Source organism: Alligator mississippiensis, chromosome 2 (genome assembly GCF_030867095.1).
Source record: "Alligator mississippiensis isolate rAllMis1 chromosome 2, rAllMis1, whole genome shotgun sequence".
NCBI lineage: Eukaryota > Metazoa > Chordata > Crocodylia > Alligatoridae > Alligator > Alligator mississippiensis.
The window spans coordinates 291,149,841-291,177,432 of NC_081825.1; the positions used below are offsets into that span (position 1 = coordinate 291,149,841).

General features: G+C 42.8%; 1 protein-coding gene across 5 annotated transcripts in view; it reads right to left on the reverse strand.

Annotated features, from left to right (window-relative positions):
* Positions 1-27,592, reverse strand: part of BRF1 (BRF1 RNA polymerase III transcription initiation factor subunit) — a 257,854-nt gene that overhangs the window by 149,764 nt on the left and 80,498 nt on the right. For 4 of the 5 annotated variants that reach the window (XM_014598772.3, XM_019479955.2, XM_019479954.2 and 1 more), the window contains one exon: positions 2,022-2,053. In XM_014598772.3, the coding sequence (XP_014454258.2) occupies positions 2,022-2,053 (32 nt within the window). Of the gene's footprint in view, positions 1-1,364; positions 1,465-2,021; positions 2,054-27,592 lie in introns of those variants that run through there. The other variant, XM_059723300.1, reaches the window with a different exon arrangement.

Below are 27,592 nucleotides of genomic sequence, written 5' to 3' on the forward strand. Positions count from 1 at the left end.
TACCACAAGACACTAATGACATCACTTGATCTTGCATTTATGCCACAATAAACATTTTTATGGTGCCACAAATAGTGAGCAAATAGACATCCCTGCCCTTTATCATGCCAAATCAGTGGCTATGCTGAAAGGTAGTGTAAGTAAAACAGTGCCACTTTATTGCAGCTAACATCTGTTTGCTCTGTGACAGGAGAGTATGAGCAGCGTGGAGCTGCCAACTCTCTCCAGACATCCCAGGCGGGTACTCTGGGGGGGCAAAAGAGGCCCAATCCTGCACACCCTGGGAATTCCCATGCAGGACTGGGCCCCTCAAGCCACAGGACCTGTCCAGCTTTCCCCAATTACAGAGATGTGCCCAGGGGAATCTTGGGGCACCTTTATGTAAGCAGGGAAAGTCAGGATTCCCCAGGCACGACTCTGTAAGCAGGGACTGCTCAAGTGAATCATGGTGCGGAGGCACAGGACCTAGGAATCCCCAGTGCCCCATGCCTCCAAGCTGGGATCCTTGCAGACCTGTGCCTCCATGCTGTACCTGTGTCAACCTGTGCTTCCTGCAAAGGCAAGGGGTGGCAAGATCCCAACAAGGAGAGGCAAGGCAGGATGGCATGGAACCCCAGAAATTCCCAGCACCCCATGCCAGGACCCATGCCGACCTGCACATCCAGGTGAGGCACAAGCAAACATGGGTTCCGCGAAAGAGATTCAGGGAAGCAAGACATTCAGGCAATCCCTGGGCAAAGGAAAAATGCTGCCTAATGTCCTGCATCAAGTCCCTGCCCAATGCAGAACAACAGGAGAGGTGTTTTACCCAATAGAGTGGATCAGCTGTACTTGTGATCCACCTCATTTGGCAATGTTCATTTTTACATTTAGTGCCACTGGTGGGAATTCTAGCAGAGGTGTCCTTTGGAAGATACAAATACTTTCAAGTGATGGTAAAGCATCTCAATTTTCCATTTTTCCTAGGTACAATTTATCAGTCTTGGATTGCAGAACTAGATCTCAGGTAGGTAGTGGGGAGAGCCCATCTATCTGAAAATACTGGGTCTTACTCTGCCTTAGAAAGTCAATGAATTGTCTTCTAGTTTTTTTTCCAACACCTCCATACCAATCTAAGAACTCTTCCAGACACTAATGACTATTTTAGTCCAGTATGTAGTATGACCTCTTTTGTAGATTCAGTACCTCTGATTATGTTTCATGTCTTGTAGTTTTACTGTGATCTCCCTATGTAGCAGTAAATTATATAAGAAATAATGGTTTGAAATGAAATAAACGTCACCCCACACACAGATATGTGGGCGAATACGCACACAACACCCACCCCCACACTCTATTTGGTAATAACTAACCATACAACTTACTGAAAATTTGGAGCAGATAAGAACGTTAATTATTTTAAGAATTAAAGATTCATCCGATTATTCTAATTCCATCAGATTCCTTTAAGAAATAAATAGCCTTCAGAAGGATGCCATTTACAAAGACAGCTGGGAAGACAAATATAGACATTACCATCCTACTTGTATTGTATGCAAAATAGTTGCAATATGTCAAGAGAGTATATATGCACATTCATTAACAAAGCTCTATATCCACATGCTTAAAGTGTATACAGCTCTTAAAATACATTTTACAAAATGTGCCCCAGTGCTTTGCTAATATATTTAAGCGGCATTACCTACTAAGAAAAGTTATTTATGTCTTTAACAGCTGTTATTTTTTAAATGTGTAAAATCTGACCTTGTGGCACTGCAATGCCATTGTAAGTGCTGATGGAAAGATTGTACTAACTGTTGATTTGTTATTTGTGAAGTTTAAAAAATAAAAGAAGCACTTGAGCTTTTATTTCACTGAACAATTACTCCGATTTACAAGCCCCATGATTTTCCTGTCCGGAATCTTTAAGGAAACAGATAATTACGGCTTCCTAAATACTACACATTGGTAGTTCTTTGCTTGCATTCGTTTTTAAGGTTTAATGTTTGAACAAAAGACTTAAACAAAAACAGATACAATACCTGAAGGAGGTCACTGAGGTCAAGTAACATGTCTGTGAAAAAGTCAAGGAATATGAATGCTTGTTACATGTGATAATGCTTGTTAAGTTGATTGGCACCTAAAAAAGGAAGAAATACAAATCAAGTCAGGCCAGCAGCATTAAAAAAATGGGTTAAGGAGTCTGCTCCAACATTCCTGCTAACAGAGAGTATTAGTTTAGCACCCGAGGAGGTTCTGCCTACCGTCACAACAGGGCATGAGATGTCACTCCAGACAAAACAGGTATAAAAAGGAAGGGTTAAAATGGTCCCTTAAGAAGCAAGCAACACCTTGGGTAATGAACAAAGACTATGTATGCTGTATATGTATTCGTTTAAAAAAAAAAAAAAAAATAAAAAAAAAATCACACAGATGGTATGTCAGAGATGATGGCTTCATTTTTTTTAAATCTAATTAGCCATTTGATAATTGGACTGAGCCGAAGTAGGACTAGATAAAAATCCACAGAAGAAAAACTAGCTGACAGGCTAGAAGGATTGAGGACCCTCCAGGGGCAGGAAGAGAATGCCGCGTTAGCTCCACTCTTCTCCTTCCAGAAGAATAGGGGCCTTCACATCAGTTCCCATTATTTTTTATACTCGAGTCGTAAAGAGAAGGGGAAGATATAGGCTCCAAAGTTGGAACAGACTAGTTTATTATGTAGAAATACAAACTACAATTCATTAACAAACCCAAACACCTTCCGAACAAAACCAAAACTACAAGAAAGACTTCAGCATTACATTTTTCTGACGCTATTAAATGGTTTCTTTTCTTATGCTGCCTTAAGGAAAAAAATAGCGGGGATTAAAAACAGAAAAATAATCTGCAGCTGCCGAAATAATAACTGCATAATAACAAACCAAAAATATATAGATAACAGCAGTTTGTTTAAATATTTTTTGAAAAATAAATTTCTTAAACAAATTCTTCTTAATACCATGTGCCGAGTTGCGTGAGCATAAAGATGGTACACTTTGATGCTATTATCAAAGCTATTTTTTCCTTAAACTCCTTTTTATGAGAATAAAGACAAAACCTGATATTGCCATAATGCTCACATACAACATCACTAAATACAACATGCGCCCTGTTTTCAGAAGGCCCCAAAAAGAAAAAAAGATCTTAGCCTGGAGTATAGGTAATGACCTGAGGTCTCCAGGGCTGTGGGCTGCATACCAGGACTGGGGGCCAGGTCCACACACCAGAGCAGGGGGCTTGGGAACCAGAGGCCAGAGCTGGGAGCCACACACCAGCCCCAACCTCATGGGCAGGCCTGATCCAGCTGCCCCAGCACCAGGCCACACAGCAGGGCTCAATCCAGCTACAGTGGGGCTGGGGACCACATAGTGGGGAAACCACACACGCTAACTCCAGAGCCAGTCTGCAGTCCTGGACTCACCATGTCAGGTCCAACCCGGCAAGTGGCTCCAGAGCCAGCGCACAGGATCTGTCCACATGGCCATTCCCATGCTCCAGCCAGGTCCAGCACATTGCTGGGGAGAGGGGGCTACCATGGGTTCCAGGTCTTTGGGGGTGGGAGCCATGGTAATTAATACTGTTACCACTCCCTGTCCCTCCCTCCCTGCTGCCAAAATGTCCAGACCCAAAGGGAGATTTTTTCCGCGCATATAATGAGCACCCTAAATTTTTCCCATCTGATCTTGGGGGAAAGGTACAGGTTATATATGAGAAAATATGGTAGCTAACTGGGTTTAGCATAAATACTATGAAAATGTCCTGGTTTTAGAATTAAAACAAACAATTCAACTGAAAAAGGCAATGTGCACATAACAGATCAAAAATATGGTAAAAGGAATAACCATAAGTTATCACAGAATAATCTAGTATGTAGTTGTGCAACTCTTAGCCTGTGGACTGACATTTTTCTATGAATACCCCCAGCTTGGATAGAGTAGAATCCCAGTAAATTTATGTACAACCATTCATTTCATTTCCACTCAGCAATTTATCCCCATGTTATATTAAAACTATACAGGATTCAATACTCCATATTTCTATCTGCAAACACTTTAGTCAATGGAAAATAAGATAAATAAAAACAAAGTTCTACCCATCATACCATGCTAATATTCTCAGTACAAGGTAAACTTCAGTAACACGCGACAATGGTACAGCTGGGCATTTTATTCGAAATGATCCCTGCAAATCTCTGAAATAAAACCTGAAATCATTATATAAATTTAGTAATCTTAAAAAATTAAAATCAGCAGCGAGACCGTGCAAAAACAATAACCCATTAAAAAAAAAAAAAAGAATGTTAATGCAAAACAGAAACCCAAGCAAAGCAGTACTGAAACAGTCAGAGCTAGACTGGGCTTGCTTAGCAGGGAGGAAAAAATATGAAAAAGCAGACTTTAAAATGGATGGGACAAAAAGACAGCTGCTTTTCAATCATAGTGAGACTAGCATGTCTGCCTGCCTCTCTCTCCCCTATCATGCACATGCACACACAAACAAATGCAGCTGGTTTTAAAAGTTACACCCATTATAGCCTTCCTGAGTAGAAACATATCCACACGGTAGGCTGATTTCGTGCACAAACAGAATCTATCCCATCTTTTATTTGTAACAAGTACTTTAAGTCTCAGCTTTCAAAAGTGACTTGCGATTTATGTGTCAGCTTCTGAAAGAAACTAGTTAAAAACCCTGAAAGTAGTTAATTCAGTTAGATATACATCTGATATTGCTAATAATTTTATTTTCAGTAGGAGTCAGGTACCATAAATACAGGCAACACTGAGGCAATGCACTACAACAATATAGCCACTTCCATGTGGTATCACAGAGGTCGGCAACGTTTTTGGGCAGAGGCGCCTACAACCTCTACTTGGAAGATGTTGGCATGCCAGGGGCAGATGGCAGGGGAGCTGTGTAGGGCCCAATCCTTTTTGTGGCAGCACAGCCCAGGCCCCTTCCCCGCCGTCCGCCCGTGCACCCGCCACCAGCAACAAGCCGAGCCAGGGCTTCACAGACCCCAGTGCAGATGCTTGCAGTCTTCCCGCCAACTGCTGCCAGCAGTCCAGGCTCCTTGGCAGGCGGCAGGGGCCTGCCCAGAGCCCAACCCAGCTGGGAAGCTGCAAACGGCTGCAGTGTGGTCCATGGAGCCCCAGCCCAGTTCACTGCTGGCAGCAGGTGCACACGCACCTCAGGGCGGACAGCAGGAAAGGGGCCAGAGCTCTGCTGCCACAAGGACTAGGATTTTCACAACTCCTCCGCCGTCCACCCCAGGTGCAACAAGCTCCGTGGACCATGGTGCAGTTGCCTGCAGCTTCTCGGCTGCCTGCCACAGCCAGCCCAGGCTCTAGGCAGGCCCCTGCTGCCCAGCACAGGCTGCAAGCTGCTGCACCAGGGTCCAGAGAGCCCTGGCCCGGCTTGGTGCCAGCAATGGGTGCGCACATGCCTCCGGGAGGACAGCAGAGAAGTCACAAGAGGCCCAATCCTTGTGACAGCACAGCCCCACCGCCCACCCCGAGGCACACATGCCAAAGAAAATGCCTTAACATGCCATGTTCTGGCACGCGTGCCAGGGAGTTGCTGACCCCTGTGCTATCCCTTTGCCCATTGAAGCTGGCTCAAGGGTCCACTAAAATTTAAGCAAAGATCACAGTAAAAATATGGAGTTTCTGGATCTTATTTAAGCTAGCCTGCAGCACTCTCTCCATGATTACATGCATGGTTGCCACAGTGATGCAAGAGGGTAAGGGAAATTTGAGTCATTCAGTACCAATGAGCTGGCCTACATTATGCATATTGTGAAAGCAATTATCAACAGGAAGTACTTGTAAAAACTATGCCATTGTTCTTAAGTTTGTTTTTGGAGGGTGGAAAAGTTCGGGAGAACGTGTAACAGCAACTGAAAAAAAATCAGATTCTTTTATTTTATTTTTTATAAATACAGCAATACACATATTTTAAACTAATCTTAATATGGTTCTTCCTTAAAGCTTAAAAATAGTTTTTTTATGCACTATAAAAGGAAGCCCCTGAAAATGTCCTCAGAAGGAAAGAAAGCTGTTCGTATTGGAAAAACACACATGAAATTATCACAATATAAGCACAGGAATTTCACTGATCAACACAATTGTTAAATATAATAATTCCCAGGCCTCAACAGTTTTTGTAACTTCAAAAACAACAACAACAACTTACTAAAGGTTGAGGTGGATTCTCTATCACTGACAATTTTAAACTCAACATCAGCTGTTTTTTTCTATGAGACAAGCTCTAGTTCAAACATGATTTAATTCAGGGAAGTCCTTTGGCCTGTGTTATGCAGGAGGTCAGACTAAATGACCACAACAGTCCCTTCTGGCTTTACAATCTACGAATCTGAATAGTGTGGGAGCCTAGTGAATCACAGCACTAATGATCTCATCCCCAGCACCATAGGAAACAAAGTTCATGAAGGAATGAATAGCACTGGAAACCTTACGTTGAAATACAAAAACAAACCAGCATTTGTACTTTAGACCAGCTTTCATTTCATATAGTCCAAGCAATTTTAAATATTCGCAAATGCCCTGTTTTCAGTGTTATCTTTTACCAGGAGGCAAGACTGCCATTTGGCAAAGTTATATATAGACAGACATTGAAGACTAAATCACAGAAGATCTATTTAAAGAAAATCACAACCACTTGACATAATGTAGTCCAAAAAAACTCCCAATTCTCATTTTAATGGTCTGACTAAAGCTACAGAAAAGAAAAAACTCATGGAGACTCTCTCATGATATTGTGCCTGAAGTACTACAGGCCTTTGCCTTGTGAGTATCTATCAGCTGTATGTTGCAAGAGCTTTGCTATTTGAATTTTCAGGTTTTTGCAGATTGCTTTCCAAACACCAAATTTAATCATTGTTATTTGATTTTTTTCCTTCCTCACTCAGTATTGCATGTAGATTCCTCAGTTGAGATTATAATGCATCTTCCTAGAAAAAAAAAAAAGAGCCATACCCCATTATTGAGAATGCAGTGTCAATATAAGTTACCATCTGCAAAGAACACAAGTTTATTGTCTTGTAGGGTTTTTGTTAAGAAAAAACAAAACAAAAAACAACCATAGTACAAACAATTGCATTAAAACTAACTAACACTATACAGATTCAAAAAGTGAAATCAATTCTGCCCTGTTGAAAGCTTTCCGAGTTCTTTGCAACAGAACTATGGCAAGTGGAAACCAAGAGCTGGCATTTTCCAAGGGGTGGCTCAAGTCTAAGAAGTTTGAGAACCACTGACCTAGAGACAAAGCCTTGGACACTATATAAGCAGCATGGAAAAACAGTCCTGACTTGAAGTGTTTGCAGTCTGACGAAATGAATGGGACAAAGGCTGGAAGGGAAAATTGAAGCACTGAAGTAAAGTGACCTGCTCCGATTCACTGGGTCTCTCTCCCCTGCATCTCTACCCTGCCTTCTGCCTGCCTAACTGAAAGGAACTACCTGTCTGACCTGGCCAAAGTAACACAGCACTTTAGCAGACCCCTGACTTGACCTGTGGCAGAGTGCCAACCTGCAAGGGGCTGGGGGGGCAGGAGGATGGTGATCAGGCAGGGGGCACCATGTGCATGTGCCCACTCATACATGCACATGGCAGCCAGGCAGCCTGGACAGCAGTTCTCGCAGGTAAGTCTGGGGGTGGGGGATAGAGAGTCCCACAGGGAGGGAGGGAGGGAGGCAGGTGGGACTGGGGCTACTGCCCAGCCAGGTGGTGCATGGGGCAAGGGGCCAGAATGCGCCCCACAGGGCCTGGGCAGAAAGCAGGATACAGTCGCAGGTGGCTCATCGGAGAGGCTGGCTCCCTGATGCTGGGGACAGGCACGTACCCCCCCCCAGATTTGTGCGTGGGTGGGGGCAGATGCAGGCTTGTGGCTGTGGACTCAGGGCTCCCCGCCCTGCTGCCTTACCCCCAGGGCCATCCACGGCCTGCCAGGCAGGACCCATCATGGCAGGGCAGAGTGTGGGCAGGGAGACTTGGTGCTGTAGCCTACACCACCATGGTGAGGTGCCCCCTGCCCGCCTGGCAGCAGCAGGGGACACAATTCTGCCCTGCTGCACAGGGCTATATCTCTATCTAGATATAGATATATAGATGGTGCACAACTCCGCACCATCACCCCCATTGCTGCCCAGCGGCCAGGGGGCACCTCACCATGGTGGCACACGGCTCACACAGCAACACCAAGCCTTCCCACCCACCCCAGGTCTCACCTGCAAAGCCACACAGACCCCAGGGGAATGACAGCCGGGCAGGGAGCCCACAGTGGGCAGCCTGCATCCACCCCCCCCAACCTCCACAGGCTCTGCTCCAGCTGTGCCACCCGTGGGGGAGGAAGCGGGCTCCACACTCCACTCCGTTGCAGTAGCTGTCAACTCCCACAGGCAGCAGCCAGGGCTCAGGCTCTGCTGGGGTGGACAGGGCTGCAGTCCTGGGTCCCTGACCCCAACAGCCATGGCAGCTGGGTGCCCCCTCCAGCAGGGCTGGGAGGGGGAAAGGGAGTTGAGGGTAGGGAGTGAGGGGCACCAGCAGGGCCCAGGAAGCTGTGGGTAGGGAGTGAGGGGCATCAGTGGGGTCAGGACTGTGGCTTGGAAATGAGGGGCAATGGCATGGGCAAGGCACCAGCATATCAGGACTGTTCAGCACCACAGACCAGTGGGGTGGAGACAGCCACAACTGGACCTGCATCCTGGTGAGTGACAGGGGTAAGTGGAGCTCTGATTTTCCATGATAAAAATCTCAAAGTCAAATGCCCAAATTTATAGGAATTTAGAATTTATTTTATTACAGTAATTGAGGCACTGGTAGGCTGCCAAACTGCTTTAAATTCTAAATATATCAATAAAACATTGTGTTCAACTGATATCTATCTATAGATAGGTAAGTCCCAAAATTACCTATTCCAGCCTTACCTATAGCTTAACGGTTGGGGCAGTCAGAGAGGGAGGGTTGTACTTCCTCACTCTCAGAGCCTAGACCCTAGGTCCCAGACTTCCTCAGCAAGAGCTCCGCCCATAAAACACGGTGGGGACCACTATGACCCTAAACTGATTCCTTGTCTTCAACATGTACACTCTATGCTCGTCCAAAGCCTCATCAAAACATTGCCCTGGTCTGCTGACGAAAAATGCCTGCATGTATGTCTTGAAAAGTACCGTTACCCTGCTCAATAAATTATAGTGTATAAATACAGAGAGCTCTTTGTTTTTTCCATGCTAGAAGCCAAGTGTTTACATGCACATGCTAAATCTAAGTCTAATGCACTGGTATTAAGTGTTCCTTAAAGAATAATGATGTCAACAGATAATCTTGTTTGGAGGAAGGCTCTGGCTGTTGCTGCATGGTTATGCTAACATCAAGACAAGATCTGCTCAACCCTCAAGCAATGTTTAACTGCTGTTACCAATGAATTCAGTCTCTGTTTGTATACACACCACCAAACACCTGCACGTGCAATGCATATTCATCTTTTAAAATAACTGACACTAATGCAGCAATCCATCTTCCTTAGAGGTGCCCAATCTTTTTGCCCCATAAGCTGGATGAGTGCTGCACGGTGGGTCCATGGGCCAGATCCAGTCCATGGGCCCAATCCAGCATGCATGGGACCCAGCCTCACATGCCAGATCAGGCCCCACTGCCCAGGCCCCACACATGCTGAATTGGGCCCCAACCTCATGCATGCCAGCAGGATCCCATGCATAGGGCCATGTTATCTGGTCTGAAGGGTGTGGAAAATTGGTGGTTGGAGAGGAGGGGCCAGAAACTGTGGTAGCATTAATTGCCACCGCTCCCTGACCCTCCCAACCCTGGCCAAATTTAGGGACCTTGGGGAGCCCCATGGGCTAGATCACAAAGCTCGGTGAACCATCTCTGGCCCATGGACCACTGGTTGAGAACCCCTCACCTACACTAAAGACTGCACCTTCTTCTGACAGCCGTACAGAAGAAATTAAATTTCAAAGCTGTCATTTTTTGACTGATGACCTTCTGGTTACCTTTGATGGAAAGATCGGCTTTCAAACCCTGTAAGGTTCCTTCCTGTATTAAAAGTCCAAAATAAATGTGTTAACAAGTTCCCAAAATCTAGCACAATGAGACACTGAAGATTGTATTAGTCCTCCCATTACAAGAATCTCTTTTATAGGGATGCAAATATGCATATGCATAGTTTTTTAAATATTTTACTTTAAAAATTGTCAACATTGCCAAAGTTTGCTGTATCCAGAGGATAAGTAAATTGAAAAGCAAGAATCCCCACAATATTTGATCCACATATTCCAACTTGCCCTGAAAGCCATGCTTATTTAAGAGTACAGTTCATTCTCCATGTTTCATGGACCTTCTACGTTTAAAAAGAGAGGCTTATAAAGGAAGACGGGAAACACCATTAAGGAGAAGTATTCTGTACTAGTCTGCACCTGTAGGGAGCAAACTAGGAAAGCCAAGGCTGCAACCGAACTCAAACTAGCTATATGAATCAAGGACAATAAAACGTCCTTCTTTAGACACGTGGGGAGTCGAAAGAAAAACAAGGGCAACGTTGGACCCCTGCTAAACCACCTGGGGCAGCTGACAATCAACAACCAGGAAAAAGCCAATCTGCTTTATGATTACTGTGTGTCGGTTTTTCACCAGCCCAAAGGGACCTCGCTGCCTAACATGATGCGGGATGACCAGGGGGAGGATGAATATATGCCCACCATTGGCACAGATCTTGTGATGGAGCACCTTGAGAGGCTGGACACCCACAAATCAGCTGGTCCGAAGAGATTGCACCCAAGAGTGCTAAAGGAACTGGCAGACATCATAGCACGGCCACTGACAAGGATCTTTGAGAACTCATGGCACTCAGGCGAAGTGCCTGAAGACTGGAAGAGGGCCAGTGTGGTACCCATCTTCAAGAAAGGGAGGAAAGAAGACCCAGGAAACTACAGGCCAATCAGTTTGACCTCAATCCCTGGAAAGATCTTGGAAAAAATTATCAAAGAAACCATTCTTGATAGGCTAACATTCTGAGGGACAGCCAGCATGGGTTTGTAGCCGGTAGGTCTTGCCCAACCAATCTCAAGTCCTTCTATGACCATGTGACGTATTACCTGGACAAAAGGGAAGAGGTTGATATCATGTATTTGGACTTGAAAAAAAGCCTTTGACATAGTGCCCTGCAATGTGCTCATGAAAAAAATTGGGAAACTGTGGCCTGGACTACACTACAGTCTGATGGCTGGGGAACTGGCTCCGAGGTTGGACCCAGAGAGTGGTAGTTGATGGAACTGAATCAACGTGGTGCATGGTGACTAGTGGGGTCCCCCCAGGCTCCACTCTCAGACCTGTACTCTTTAATGGTCTTTATAAACCATCTGGACTCTGGTGTCAGAAGCAAACTGGCCAAGTTCGCTGACAACATGAAACTTTGGGGAAGAGTACCACACTTGAGAATAGGCTGGTGATCCAGGCTGACCCTGATAGGCTTGCAAGATGGGGGAAAACCTGATGGCATTCAATACAGAGAAATGCAAGGTGCTCCATCTTGGGGGGAGGAGGGAGAGAAGAACACCACATCACATTTATAGGCTTGGCAAAGCTACACTTGCCAGCACCACAACCGAAAGAGACCTGGGGGTCATGATTGATCACAAGATGAACACGAGCCACCAATCCGATACTGCAGCCAGCAAAGCAAACAAAACTCTGGCTTGCATCTACCGATGCATCTCAAGCAAGACCCAGGATGTCATCCTCCTGCTGTACTCAGCCTTGGTGAGGCTGCAGCTGGAGTACTGCATCCAATTCCGGGCTCTGCAATTCAGGAAGGATGTGGAAAAGCTTGAAAGAGTCCAGAGGAGAGCCACGCGCATGATCAGAGGACAAGAGGGTAGGCCTTATGAAGAGAGGCTGCGAGCCATGGGACTCTTCAGCCTGGAGAAGCGCAGGCTCAGGGGTGGGTTGGTGGCAGCCTATAAGTACATAAGGGGTATGCATCAGGATTTGAGGGAATGTCCGTTCACCAGAGCACCCCAAGGGATGACAAGGTCCAATGGTCACAAACTCCTGCAAGACTGTTTTAGGCTGGACATGAGGAAAAAACATCTTTATTGTCTGAGCTCCCAAGGCCTGGAATAGACTCCCCCCAGAGGTGGTGCAAGCACCTACTCTGGACCCTTTTAAGAAACTTTTGGATGCTTATCTTGCTGTGATCCTTTGACCCTAACTCACTTCCCGCCCTTCCTGCAGGGGGCTGGACCCAACGATCTTCCGAGGTTCCTTCCAGCGCTAATGTCTGCGTCATCGGATATGTTACATTCTGACACTGAACATACCAGTCACAAGAGTTTGGACTATATGGATTGCTCTCCACTGGGAAATGGACTGAACAACTCGTACAATATAGACACCCAAATCTTACAACAGTCTGGCATCATAATCTAAGTTAAAGACTCTATGAGTTGATATCAAACCACTGAGTCATTTACCAGTCTCACTTTTATGGACAATAAATGCAGCTTGGTGCTGAAATTAGTAGGTTACTAGTTATTAGTGATGCCTGTTAAGTCAGTGTAACAAGCAATTTGTAAAATGAAGTCTTCAAAAGTAGTCTAAGGGATTATCCATATCTTTCATTACAATTATGGAAGATGTACAGCTAAATCCCTTCAAAAATATCTACTTATGCCTAAATAATAAGAGTTTACACTCAATATGAATGTTTTACTCTGCATAAGATAAAAGAATTAACTGTGAAACTAACTCACTGTAGTGTTGCAGCCTTTCCACATTTGTTTGTTCAGTGTCATGAATTGCTGAGTAAAACTTTATTACTAAAACCAGTTGCAATGTACTGAAATTGCAGAAGTACTTTAGAACTAATAAATCTAAAGTTTATAACAAAAATTCCCAACCAATTTTGTTGGCTGTACCTATAATAATCTTGAAAGGGAGTCTTGCACCCATCCACAAATTGCTTCTAACATGTTACTGTTCTTATATTAAAATGAATATAACCACACTGACCCGGTAACATAACTAGAGTCTAATACCACATACAGCAACTGCAGAAACCTATCTAAGTGCATATCTCTACAAGTCCACGTACGCATTTCAGTATTCTGTTTACAAGTTTTATTATCTACGCTAGAAACACACTACGTTGCTTGGGCTCACATTACTCACAAAGTTACTCATTAGCTCACAAGTACTCACAAGTTAAACATTAGCCCAAATGATTACTACAGAAACTTTTACTACACTGAAGCAATGCATTTTGTATATGCCACAAGTAAAAAGAAATTAGGCATATTACAGAGTGGGTTTTTTTTTTAAATATATATTTGAACTATTTTTCTGTCTCCTTTGCCAATGAGATCATGTACTGTAATTACCATGAGCCCAATGGTACAGGGCTCAGAGACAGAAAGTGTAAAAAAAACCAAAAAAAAACCCCAAACAAACAACACGACCACCACAAATAGCCTTTCTAGTCCTAAAACTTGTATTCCAATGTTTAGCAGCCTAGATGCAAGTGGCACTTCATCTTGTGAAACTGGGTAGGAACACACATTTCCTAGCCTTTTTTGGATATAAAACTGTTCCAGATTTGAAGTCTAGTATTTTATGCCTAAAACAGTTGTTTCTGGGCCAAGACTGAATTTGGGCTTTGAGCAGGCATTATTTAGCAGGAAAAAGTTGAGATTTCATTAGTCAGGAAAGAACTAACATTTCTGGGATGGTATTATTAATTTAGCTTTAAAGGCAAGGATCAGAAACTAATCAGAGTTAGAAAAATAAACCTCACTGTGATAAATTAGTGGTCTGGTAGCATGTTCAAAGGCACATGATAAGTTTTATATACGTAGAGAGGGAAAAAAAACCTCTACTCCCTTTATTTCCTTATTAATGATTCTCTCTTATAAAATTAAACATGGGATTGAGGAGATTTACCACTGCCTTGCTGGGTGACCCTGCACAAGTCACTTCAACTTCTCTGTGCTGGTTTCCCCACCTGTACAATGAGGATAAGGATGCTTACTTCCTTTGTGAAGCAAAGCAGAAGGCGCTCTCTCTCATTTATTTATTTATTTATTTATTTTATAGTGAGGAACTATTTTTGAAGCTATTTGTCTTCCCTTTTGAAGGTTAAATTCTGCCCTGTCTCACACCACAAACAACCCTACAATTATCAGTTATGATATGCAAGTCAGCACAGAACTCTGCCCAGCCATCAGAAAAAACACCCAACAGACTAGGCCAGGAGCTGAATAACCTAATGAAAATTTTATCATGAAAACAGAAAATCTATACTAAAGACTGAACTTCATTTCAGCTTCACTTCAAGTCCTAGTTTTTTGCCACAGAACTATCCAAAATGCACAGTTAAAATGATACCATAACAAGCTTTAATTTTTTTCATTCAATTTTGAATTGAATTTAATTTTGTTCCAATTTATTCTAAATTAACTTAATATATGCTGGTGCTCACTATTTGAGAAAATTCAGGAAGTGTCAATTTCAGGCCCATTTACACATTTATCAGTGACTCATCTTGATGAAGTACTCTGCAATGAGTAACAGAAAAGCTAATTTTTTTTTTAGGAAGCATGTGTACACATTTCAGCATTTAAGACACTGAAACTTTCATTAAGCAATTTGTTGCAATTCTACACTTGTCAGACTTTACTATTCTGTTGACACTGTTTTCAATATTTTCAATGTTTAAACAGAAAACTCACAAAGCGTTCCAACACAATGTAGCATGGCATCAGTTGGTGAACACCACAATAAAGTTAATTTACTTGCAAATGGCATTTCTCAAGTTTTTAAATGTTAACAACCTTCATTAAACAGTTTTAATCAAGATAGAAAATGGGGAATATTTTCTTGAAGTGTCATTTGAAACTTTTAATCCTACATTATCTTCTCTTTAATCCTCCAACGATGTCAAACACTTATCTCATGTCTCTCTTACAGCACAGAAACTGTTCTTTCATTATCAGTTTTTAAGATGTTGTAAACTTATCTCAGCTGCTGAAATTCTTCCTGCAGGGGAAAAAAAAAGTAATGATGTACTTATCTGCCTCTGGGAAAATAAAAACTGCCAATGATATGCTGGAAAAGATCTAGTCAGGCTCCTTTTACACAGCATTGCAATAGTTCTATTGTGACCAGGCAGCGTGATTTCAAATAGCATTCTCCAGAACAGATTGCAATCTGTGAAAATACAGCTCTACTCTGAAAAATGACTAAGAATGGCATTATGGGTTCCATGTTTACAGCATCTCACTGATTCAATGTCATATTTGTTCAGCTTTCCAGTGAAATGATAACTCTTTCTAAGTGCCAGCTCTGCAAACTGAACTTCGTATTGAAAGTCAAACTGGGAACTCTCCTGCCTATGCATCAGGAATCAAGAGGCTGCAGACACAAATTCCACATCCTCATTTACCAGCTAGAAAATGCAGAAAGGCCAAAAGCAGGTCAGGCGATTTAATATGCAGCTTCAAAGCAGAGCTAGGTGCCAAACAGTGCAGTGTGAGGTACACGAACGAGCGGGCCTCAGCAAATGCGAGTTCTGTTCCCAGCTCTACCGCTGGTCTGCTGAACGACCTTGAACAAGGCACTTCGCCTCTCTACTACGATTCCATTTCTCCATCTGTTCAATGGGAACAATGATCCTTTTTTAAATTTTTTTAATAGTCCTACAAAATCTATGTAAAAGCTGGATATTGCCAGCTACATGCACCATCAACTGGTAGAGGTTTGAATTTTCATAACAAAATAGTATCTGTTATTGAATAACAAAAGTTAGACCTCTTGCATCAATTATTTCAAGAGATTTAGTAACGACATGCACAGATACAAAATGAAGGGAGAGGAAAAAGACTGATTTACAAAGTATTAAGTGGAACCTGATTATGAGAACATGGCAAATTCCTATACAGCGAAGGAATCCAGTGATCAAACTTTCACCAAAGAGCATCTGAAATCCTTATTACAATAGAGCAGCTCTGAGGGCTTAGTTAAAGCTGTTTCAGGGTTTTCAGCGTGACATGCTAGTTCTACCATTGGCCCCTCATCAGCACAGGCATAGGCACTGTATCACAACAGAGCTGCACTGCTTGATCTTCCCCATATTGCTACAAAGCAGGCCTCAAAAACCCTTTCAACTATAAACAGAACTAGGACTACCCAGGGTGAAATAACATATCCTACCCCACACCCATTACAAGCCTTATTCCTTTCTGTTTTAGAATGCTGCATTTGTACCAGCTATAATGAGCATCACTATTCATTTTCTATGAGATTTTAAAACATAACTTGCTACATCTTTACCCCCTCTCTGTCAGGCTTCTTCTTCCTATACTGAGCAAAAGGCAGGTCAGGGTGGCACATTATAAACTAACTGGTACTAGACCACAGTTTCTTTTTCCTGAATTGTGTCCTATGTTTCCTCCACATTCTCTCCCCCTTTCTCTACTTCGGCTCATCCTTCTTCCCAACCTTTTCCCCCGCCCCTCTCTCAAATCTTCCATATTTCTCTGACCAAAAGAGATTTGGGATAAGCACCTGATCACAAGAAGAGTGACCAGAAGAATAAATTTTAAAGCAAAGCGTTCCAGCCAAGGTGAATAAAAATCAACTTTTTTAAAAATAAAAAATAGGACTTCTGTTATTTAAATTTTTTTTTATTTAAGCGTATTTTTTTTTATTTCTTAAGATGCTTTTAAAAAAAACAAAAACCTATATAGTTCTAATTTAAGATACGTTAAAGCTCAAATCTATCATCATGGAATAGGGATTATAACTTCTAATTATATACTATTTGAGACTATATATTCATGTAACCTTTTTAGAAAAGTTTTATAAATAGGTCACAACAGGCCATGGATTATATTAGGGGCCCAATCTTATGGGGTTTCCAGAGGCTCCTCTATAGATTAGTAAAGATTAAAGAAACCCACTCTACCCAATGGGACTCAGTGCTCAGTCTAGAAGATCCCATTAAGTATCTCTGTGATGCTCAGTTTCAGTTTTCAAACTGGATTTCTGTCTCCAGAGATAGCATCCTTGTTAACAGCAGTATATGGAGATGAGAAATGGCAGACCTGATGACCTACCCACCAGCTCTCTTGTCTCTCTGCAAGAGGTACACCATGTCAAGCCCTTACCTCTCTCTACAAATGCAAAGTTTCAAGAGGTTAAATGAGTAGGGGATATGAAGCAACAAGAATGCACTTAAATCGAGGCTGCCTGACCAGTGATTTAAATAGATCTGATTTAAATCAAATACAACCTGGTTCCAGCATCCAGAGACCATTCTTACTGAGAATCAAAGGCCATGTACAGAGGGCACAGGACTACTGCTGAGTAAACAGGCCTCATCCATTCATTCCTGCCTCTCAAGAACTCAACCTAGGAACTAAGTAGTACAGAATGGTTTAGAAGGGTCCTGAGCATGTTGCTCAACTGAAAGACTTGCTCCAGCTCCATGTCTGCTCAAATAAGCAGGGCTTGTTACTCAACAGCAATCCCAGGTTTTGGAGCATAGCAGTATGGACACATGGGGCACATCTACACGAGACACCTTAATGAGCAGTGGACTGTTTTACAGTACATTCGCGTGTCACTGCAAAAACCATGCTAATGCACTAATACACAGTATAATTAGTCTACTGCGCATTAAGTGACACAAAAAAAGTTTGCTACTGCATATTAGGACAGCTACTCTGCCTTTATCTACATTAAAGGTAGTAAACTTAATGCACAGTAGCAAAGGTGTATTAATGAACACGTAAATGTGCCCAAGGAGCACCAAAACTAGGAAAGGAATCAGAGCTCGGTATTTTCCGACTCTCAGACAAGTAGCAGCCAATCCTCCCTCCCCACACACTCGCCACTCCCTCCAACTGTCCAACTGCTGGAGAGAAGAAACACTTCTATTCTTTGCACTATCCTGCAACTGAATCTCCTGGTTTTTTTCTTTTTCTTCTGATAGAGAAGAGGGGTTCTCTCTAATCTACCCTTCCTCCAACTGCTGTTTTACTGCCCTCCTTTCCCCAAGAGAACTGCTTCACTGTCTTATTCTGTTCGCAGCTTTTCCACTTTAAAGCAGAGTGAAACTAACCCGTTTGTCAGTGTCCCTGATGCCTGGAGAATTTCACTGTTTCTTCTTGGAAAGACTATGTACCACAACCGAGACATTAGATGAATTGGGCTGAAGATACAGAAAGGCAATAGTGAATTCTTTCCCATATGCAATAATTGTTTTCTACTTGCACCAAAGGGGGGGGGGGGGGTTTGCCACGAGTGCTGGAGATTTCTATTTAGAAAAGGAAAAACAATAAAAGAAGATTCTGCAGAAGCTAAGGGTATGCACCTGGGAAAACTTCCATTCAACTTCTATTAACTAACACGTAGAATGTTCTCTTGCTTAATCTATTGATCCAGGCACAACTGTAAATTCCAGCAGTCTCTATAGAATGGATTTCTTCAACAATGATGCTTCGTTATCTGGTACTTTTTACTAACCCTAATTTTCCTGAAGACTTTCCTGCAGATTGGCCAAGTCAAGGATGGTCCATTAGTAATTTCAATGGAAACCCTCTGATAAACTTCAATTTCAGAGAAATCTGTTCTTTGGCCCGTCAGGAATAGAGTCTGACTAAGTCAAGAGACCAAGAACACAGCACGCAACGCACTATCATTTCCTTGGAGTCAGTCTCAGAACAACAGAGTCAGTCTCAGAACAACAGAGACTCCCTATGCCTGAAAAAGGGTGCTTGCACTCAAAAGCTTGCAAAGAACTTTTTCCCCAACTACTCAGTTGGTTTAATAAAAGATCTCACATCTACCCAAAGAACCTTGCCTGCCCGTGTCCTTAGACCAACAAGGCTACAACCAAAAACCCAGCAGCTATCATTTCCACAGCTTTAGCAGCTGGCTGTGGAAGAGCCATCTTCACTATGAAAAGAGGTGTGTTCTTACCTCGAGCTAGACATCACAAGGTAAGATCTTAGCAAAGAGACGGCAGTTTGTCGTTGGCACACAAGCAGGTACAATAATGCAGATATCTTAAACTAAGAACATACCTTTTCCCTCATTTCTGATGACAAGGACTAAATTCTACTCACAGGCATGGAGAAAAGAACAATGGAACCATGGACAGAAAAATGGTGTAAAATGGGTAAGAAAGGTGCTGAACAGAGTTCAGACAAGAATGGAGTAAAATAAGTGTGCAGTACTTAAATACATTAAATACATGTAGCATCATTCTCTTTTCCTAAGGAGAGTGAGGGTTTTCTGATTTTTCACTTGTGTGATTAGGCCAGTAGTGCCTATTCAAAGACATGCTTTTCACTGTAAATAAACAGCACAGGCCAAAATAATATATCTAAGCAAAGCGCACCAACCTTGAGTTTCTTAATGCCTGATCATCAACATATGGTTTAAAAAAAATGGCCCTCAGACTTCTTTTTCCCAAGTTGCTTCTCCAGCAAAAAAATAAAAGAACATCTCTCTGTTTTTATACAAGTACTTTATACTCAATACGGTTTTAACACCTTTATGCAGATGCAAGCAATTCTCTCAAATGGGATATAAATTTAAGATTGAATGACTCACGCAAGGTAGGCAGGAGGAAGTTCTGTAACTCATACTTTATATCAAGGTATTTAAGAGCTGAATAAAATACATAATATACTAAATTAAAAGCAGGTTATTTTGGTTAATTTTTTTGACGTCTTAATGCATTCAGAAACAAAAGAAAGGCTATGGAAACATTTTGCTGCAAAGGCAGTGGTTGTTAGGAAATCAAGATTCTGATAATTTTTGAACTCCTGTCTTCCCAGCGCTAAAAAGCAGGCACATAGCAGAGGTTATTTTTTTGCACTCCAAAAAAAAAAAATAAAAATTAAAAGAAGAAACAAACAGAAAAGGTAAGAAAAGAAAGAAAGCACTTGCCACATTTTTCTTCCATCATCTGTGCTTACTATTGCACTAAGCTGCACTGATTGCAACTCACAGGAGACTTTCTATTTACCTTTTAGGAAGGACACAGATGTGCACTGAAGACAAACAAACAATGGAAAGGCTAGAAAAGTCTCCATTTGCAATAATATTTTGCATGAGTTTACAAAAATAATAAAACAAACACTTGATTTAATGGTATTGCTGAGATGGAGTTTTATTTGTAGACAGACTGTTTGGCAAACAGTCCTAATAACAAGCCTCGGAAGGAACCAGACTGTTCTCAGAAAAATACACCTGAACATTTCCTAAATGTTATGCTTCACTAAAATGCAAGAGGTCAATTTTTAGACCTCCCACAAAATGTATTGGAAAGCTAAGAAGTTGAAGTACTGTTCTCAGTGAACAGCTACAATTAAATTAAATATTCTATTTTCAACGTATTAGAGGCTTAACTAATTTTCTTGCTGTGGTCCAGTCTGATTTCTGTATTAGAGGTTAGCTCTTAAAACTAGTGACATGTAGTACTCATTTTCCCAAACAAATCTGAAAATTGGGTATTGCTGCTGCTCCTACACCGAGGTACAAAATGTAAATGTGTTTGTGGATAACATTGCAGCAGCTTTTATGGATCCTATCCTATAATATTTCATGTTAATCAGGTAAAGCATTTAACAGTCTAAGTCTTGCTATTATAAATGCAAATACACCTAATCTTCAAAACTACTTTTAATGTAAAAGGGCATTTAATTCTATAATTGATTTCTAAAATTAGTATTCAACATACAGTAGTGATATATACACACACATGCATGCACACACAGAGTAGTGATGACATGTTCAATCACAAGTCTAACAGTTAACCAAGTGCAGGAATTGACCACTGTTGTTACTGAAACCTGTAAAGACAAAGTATCAGACCCCTGTTCTCTTTGCTGGGGTTCTTCACAGAAGACTTCCTTACCTCAACATCCCAGTCAACACCTTGCACATCCTCAGCTACACAAGGCTCCAGACCAAGCCATTTTACATTGCTCCTCATTTGGCCTCCACGGTTTGTAGCAGAGTCATAATAAACAGTTTTTTTTCCTCCCATCAGATCAGTATGCTATTTAGTACTGTTACTCCAAGGCTAAATAAGAATCAAACCTAGAGATCAGGTAGCTGGCTCTTGCTAACCACAGGGCCAAGACAATCGTTTTAACTTTAAAGCAACATCAAAAACGCTAAAATATATTGCAGGTGTTAAGGCCCAAGCAAGGATTTACTTAAAAACCTAGTAATATTAGGAAAAAAATCTAGAGTCTCATTTGAAGACATGCTGAGCACCCATTGGAGTTAAGCAGGCCCTTTAATTCCTGCAAGGACATATTGGGTCAGGGTTTTAGACTGCAAGTTGCTGTGTGCTGAAACCATTAATTGCTGTTCGTACAATGCTCAGCTCCAGAGAGGGGCTCCAGGCACATCCACATGGCAAACAACAAACAATCATTCTGTCCGGTTACACAGCGGGGTGAATCTCCAGCAGTTACACAAACTTCAGTGAAGCTACCCCAGATTTCCAGCAGCACACCAGAGACCAAAAAGCGCCCTTTATTTTTCTAGCAGCTCCTCTTTACCATTCAAGGACCACAGAGTTACCTTTCTTCCTGACAGCAGAGAAATAACAAAAACTGATGTGATCTATAAGCAGTGAATCCCTTGCTAACAATATCTATGTTTCTCAGCAGCAGTCAAGCTGACCTACACGCATGCTATGAAAAGAACTGTTCATAGACTAAAAGAAACCTGCAATTGAATCAGAATTATTTCGGCCCTTACTCTCCAGGATGTCAGGCTAAGAGGGGAAAAAAACAAAATACCGAATCCAGACAAATCTCTCATCTCTCACAGGGTATCCACTGTTGTTATTCTCCCTAAATCTGTTGCAGATACTTTTGCTCAATATTGCGTTATGAAAGTCTGAGCCATCTGTTAGGTGGCAATGGACTGCTGAAAACTAACGGCACAATCCTGCCCCACTGAAGCCAATAAGAATTTTGCCATCGACTCCAAGGGGGTAGGATCTGATTCTTCACTGCCAGTGCCCAGGATTAAATTTCTAACCTTCACAGCAACTTGGCAGCAATGCAACCTTCAGATAAAGCAACCTTTTTAAACAAAATATTAGCCTTAATAAAAAAAAAAAATTAAAAAAAAAAAAAGGAACTTCCTGCTTCTTTCAGATACTACATGTCAAAATCCTATTAACTGTAGAGATCAACATTCTTATCTGAATTTCCCAGGATGCTTTAACATACAAGAATTAGTGCTGCTCTTGTAAGTGGGTCACTCACCAGTAGTGCACTTGCTGCAGTTTTTCCCTCCCCCTATAATTTGGCAATGCCACTATATCGCCATCCGCAATAGACCGTTAGCACGAAGCTTCAAAGAGGAGCACAGCAAGCTGACACAGCCTTTAAAAAGGAGCCCTTCTCTACAATTTGGGTTGGGGTTTTTTTTTAGGTTTAAAAAGAAAATAATAAAAATCACATAAAACGTCTACCGGCTAAACTTCTGACCCAAAATAATGGAAGGCTGAAATGACTCCCAGGAACAGCACACCCTGCAGGGAAAACCTGCATGGCAATCGTACACATTATTTTCCTGCTGCAGCATAGTCATCCACAAGTGAAAATTTTTTCAAGTGACAATTAGAGGATCTGAAAGCCACTTTTCACCCCAGGGGCTGAACACTTCTGTTCATTCCAGTGTGTCCTAGGTAATTTTCTTCTTAGAAGGGAAATTTAACAAAGAGACTATAAATATTCCAAGATGGACCAGAATGTGCGTGAACTGACCAATGACACCATACTCCTGGTTTCACCTACTGCCTCAGAGATTTCCCCCCACCCTTTTCGTTCTGCACCCTCTCCCTGGGATCTAAACCACCTGCCCCACTTCTTTCCACCGCCCCAGTGTCCGTCCGTCTCTCTCTCTCTCTCTCTCTCTCACGTCAGTGTGTGAAACACAGGAATTTTTTTTTTTCCTTCTTACTCTTCCTAGCAGCTTCTCCCTGCTTTGCTTAACAGAGAAGTTAGAGGAGTTCACACTTTGGCTGCTGGCAGACATTCACTTCAAAGCACAGTGGGATCTGATCCACTCTCCCAACAACCACTTCTCCCGCCATGCCACACACGCATGGCAGGACGTGTAGTTCTGGACGGGAGATTAGAACCCAGTTGTCCTTCACATGACAGTGTAGGAGGGACCTGGAATCATGGTCCTGGGTTGCCCTGCACCAGCAAATTGAAAGCTGGGTGACCAGCAAACAGCTGATTGTTAGCTGGGGCCAGGGACTAAACCAGGGTCTGGAACCAGCCCCAGTGCAGTCCCTGCCACGCAGACAATCAGCTGGCTGTCAAAACCCCACAGTGAGCAGCTCTGGCTAGGCTACTGGGAATGGAGAATCAGAGACTCCTGGCGGGCAGAGCTGAAGCACATCCCCCACTGAGAATGTTAAACCCAAACCCCACACCTGGAGGGTTTTGACATCACCGCATACAGAGACCCTGAACTGCACAGTGGCTTTTACAGATGTGAGCACAGAGCGCCCCCAGGATGAGGGAGCCGCTCCCAGATCCCAGGGTCCCCATGTGCCACAGTGAGTAAAACCTGTGTGTGCAGCCCAGCTGGGCTATACAGTTGTTCTTCTAGGTCCCAGCAGGATGCCAGGATTGAAGAACTAATCCCCAACCCCAGAGTCCCATGACATGCTGGGACCTTTAGAAACAGTGAGTGTAGCTGGGATGCACGTGCCATTTTCTGATATTCCTGGTGCAAAGGAATCGCAGAGAGGCTCCTTGAGCCCGGGTCCCCATCCGCCAATGATGTCAGAAATCAGTTATTCACGGTTCCCATGCTCAGGAACTACAAGACCAAGGAACTTCTCCCCAACCCTGGGGTCTCTTCTCATTCCGGACCTCACATGCAGTTTGCCAACATCCCCCATGGATGAGGACTGTGGGATCAGAGAGAGGTTCCCAGATCCTGGGGTACTGGCACACCAGGACCTTAAAAGCTGCAGCTGTGCACCCGCTTTTTAAAGATCAGGGGTGCAGCGAGCCCAAGATCGGAGAGACGCTCACAGTGCCCCCATATCTGCCTCCAGGCATAAGACAGGGAAGCAGGGTCTGGGACTGGTTCCACCCCCAAAGTCAGATGGGGTAGGGAACAGGTGTGCCCCAGACCCTAGGGTTGCCCTGTGCCTCATCCCAGTAGTCAGCTAAGCATCAGTATCTGATGTGCACTAGCCTGAATCTGCCACGCATTCAATTTAAGGAGTGATGCAAACAAGCCACGGAAATGTTAATCATTTTATATGGAATAACTCTGCGGGCGTGTTTACTGAATTACCACACCATACCCAGACTTGAATGTGTGGCCAGGTTACTATTTATGTTATGGCACAATTAACAGGATAATTGCATCTTAAATGTAAAATGTACCAGGGGCCTGAAAGTACAGCCAACATCCTGTCAGCATTACTTCCTGATGCAGAGTTGGAAGAACAAGGAAAAGGATGTGTTATTTGTCACATGGGAAAATGGACAAATTCCCCTTTTGACGTGGAAGTTCATTTAGTACCCAAACCGGTCCTGTCTCCCGAATGCTTGACAATCAGTCCAGATTTATCTAAAATGATTTTTAGATGTTTAACTCTGCCCTGGGAAGGAAAAATCTTTGTCCACCGTGCTGGCTCTTTTGTTGCTGGCACAGAATAGCTTGTTTTTAAAATAATTTCAGCCTACTGCCATCCAGAGGCCAGTCTTCTATCTGCTTGATTAATTGGCTCAATTCTCTTTCCAGCCATACTTCCCCACTGCCACAACTGTTCTCTGCTACCACTCTGCACCCAAAGGCAGGAGAAGCCATTATGCATTAAAGTTTCTGTTGTTAGCCCACCTTGCTTCACCACTCTCCCATCTAAAACCCACTCGCTCTACCTCTGCCCTCCAAAGTCAGGACAGTCTCAAAACTACCTAGGAACTGAGTCAGAGACAATTTCCCCATCACATTTTGAAATGAATCAGACAAGAGGTTTCTAAATCATGACCCCCCAAAGAAATGTGACATTCAGAGTTCAGAGTAATACCTTTTGCCACTTTAGCACAGAAAAATCCCAGTGGACTAAAATAATCAAATACAACGGATACAACACTTGCAAAAGGCTCTGCGTGACTATTTTCAATCAAGCTACATAATCTCAGAACAGAGTAATTCACTTACTTTTTTGGCTTATTACTTATGCAAAAAATGTAATTTGGATTCAACAGTTCAGTCTTAACTTAAAAAGTAACTAAAAAAAAAGTTAAGAGAAACCCCCCCCCAAACATTGCTTCATTTCCCTGAACTTCCCTAGCTAGGACCATAAAAATACTGACAGACATCTCATTTCAGAAACTAACTTTTTAATTGGGAACATTCAGGAATGCTGGCTCCAGCAAGCTTGGTGCAGGTCAAATGACTGCTGGAGACCTAATTTTTCATTTCTAATAAAAAGGAAGCCTTGCCCTTTTTCTTGCAAAGACTGATCTTAGTGGGAGGAAAAAAGGAATGTACCCATCAAAGACGTACCTAGTGGAGACACCAAGCCTCCGGAGTGTCTTGTATGCTTCACTGGAGTTTCCATCCCCTTTCAGACCTCAGAGAGGAAGAGTACTCTAGTGGTTAGGATACCAAGCTAGAACATCGGATGCCTGAACCAGAAGTCCCCGCTCCAACACACATTTTTGCATGACTTTCATCAAGGTCTTGTAGCCTCACTGTGCCTTGGTTTTTCATGTGTAAAATGGAGATCAAAGCACTTCCCTCCATCACAGGGTTACTGAGAGAGGAAACTCAAAAACCTAATGTGCTCAGAAGCTATGGTACTGGCTATCACCTAAAAACAGAGGGAGGGAGGTCAGAAGGCACTCTCCCTTGTACTCCAAGCCCAGTTCTTACTCAGGCCCCCCCCAAAAGCATCCTGCGGGTCTGGTAACGGCCGCTGGGATTTACAGAAATGGATCTCCACCCTTAACAAATGTGATAGGGTAGAGAAGGCAGGGAAGAACTACTGCCTTTCCTTCCAACGTTTCCAGTTGCAAAGCTGTCCTTTACTGCCACTCTCCACTTCAGCCCCTTCTACTTCCTCTTATGGCTACAAACACCCAGTGCACAGAGAGATAGGTAAGGGGGGGCACTCGGGAACAAGACTCGCCAGCCTTCGGGTCCTGCATCCTTGTGCTGTTCCTAAGGGAATCCCTCTCCACTTCCGTCTCTCCAATCGTGTTTATCAGAAGAGCTAGTAAAAATAATGTATACTCAAACCACTACTGTGTGCCTAAAATCTTAACTGCACCATGACTTGTGCTTATACAATTATCTAGTCAGGTCTATAATATGCTGCTCCGACACTAAGAATCCTGCAGGCAGTAGATACTAGATATCCATATATGATTTCTTAGACTGAAATGAATGAAAACTATTTGGTACTCTGAAACCCATGATCTTTATTAAAATTATTTATTAAAATTTTTAACTACTATTGCAAGCTTACACCTTACATTTAAAAAAAAGACCAAAAAGATCATAGGAGGCCTACATCCTCTCAGTGCCTCCTTTATAGATCTGTGAATAGAAGTCTGCCACGCATGGTCAACCATCTTCCACCGTGAACACTCTATGGCAATATTCATCACCACCACCTTCCCTGGGGACCCTTCAAGGGTCTCATGAAGATCCAGGCAAGACAAAGATAAGGGAAATAGGTCTATCTGGTCTATAGGTCTATCTGGTCACATGGACCTTCTCAGGAAAAACACATTAACAAAACCAAGAGATGCAGATTCATCCCACCCATCCTGCACTGCAAAGAAGCCCACTGGAGGCCAGAACTATAGCAGAAGTATGGGGCCTCCACATGGATAAGCTGGGAGGTCACCAGGTTTGGGGCAGCTTTACTAGATAGGGAAATCCTATGCTGTGTTCACTTGACCAGGACCACGCAAGGACAGCTCCACAAGAGAATCCTCGCAGAGACTTTCTATGATCACCCCTCATGTGGAAAGGGCCAAAGGAGGAAATAAAGAGCTCACACTCAGTTAACTATAAATCAACAAAGTCTAGTTTGCAAGTAATGGCACTTACACCGAAGAGACTCATTTTAATTTAAACAACTGAAAGGACACACTTTAAAAACCAGAAAGGACATCCTGCTTGGCTCTTCAGTTTACCATACAGTGCACATCCATCCACCGTGCAAAAGTTATTCGTAAAAACAAGGGGAAGAAACCAGGACTGGATATAATAAAATAAAATGTTGTATGTTTTAAGGTCATTTATGTACAGCAAATTAAATACAGACCAGATGAAACACTCCTCGATTAAAACAAACTTTGATACTACCTGGAAAATACTATGCAATTCTCTATTGTTCTTGAACAACCTCCAGGCCAACTACAGATTATGGACTAACCAGTCAAAAAACCATGTTTGGCTCTTTCAAAGCACTCTCTCTTGGGAACTGCAGCAACAGCTAAAAAGCTCTTTGT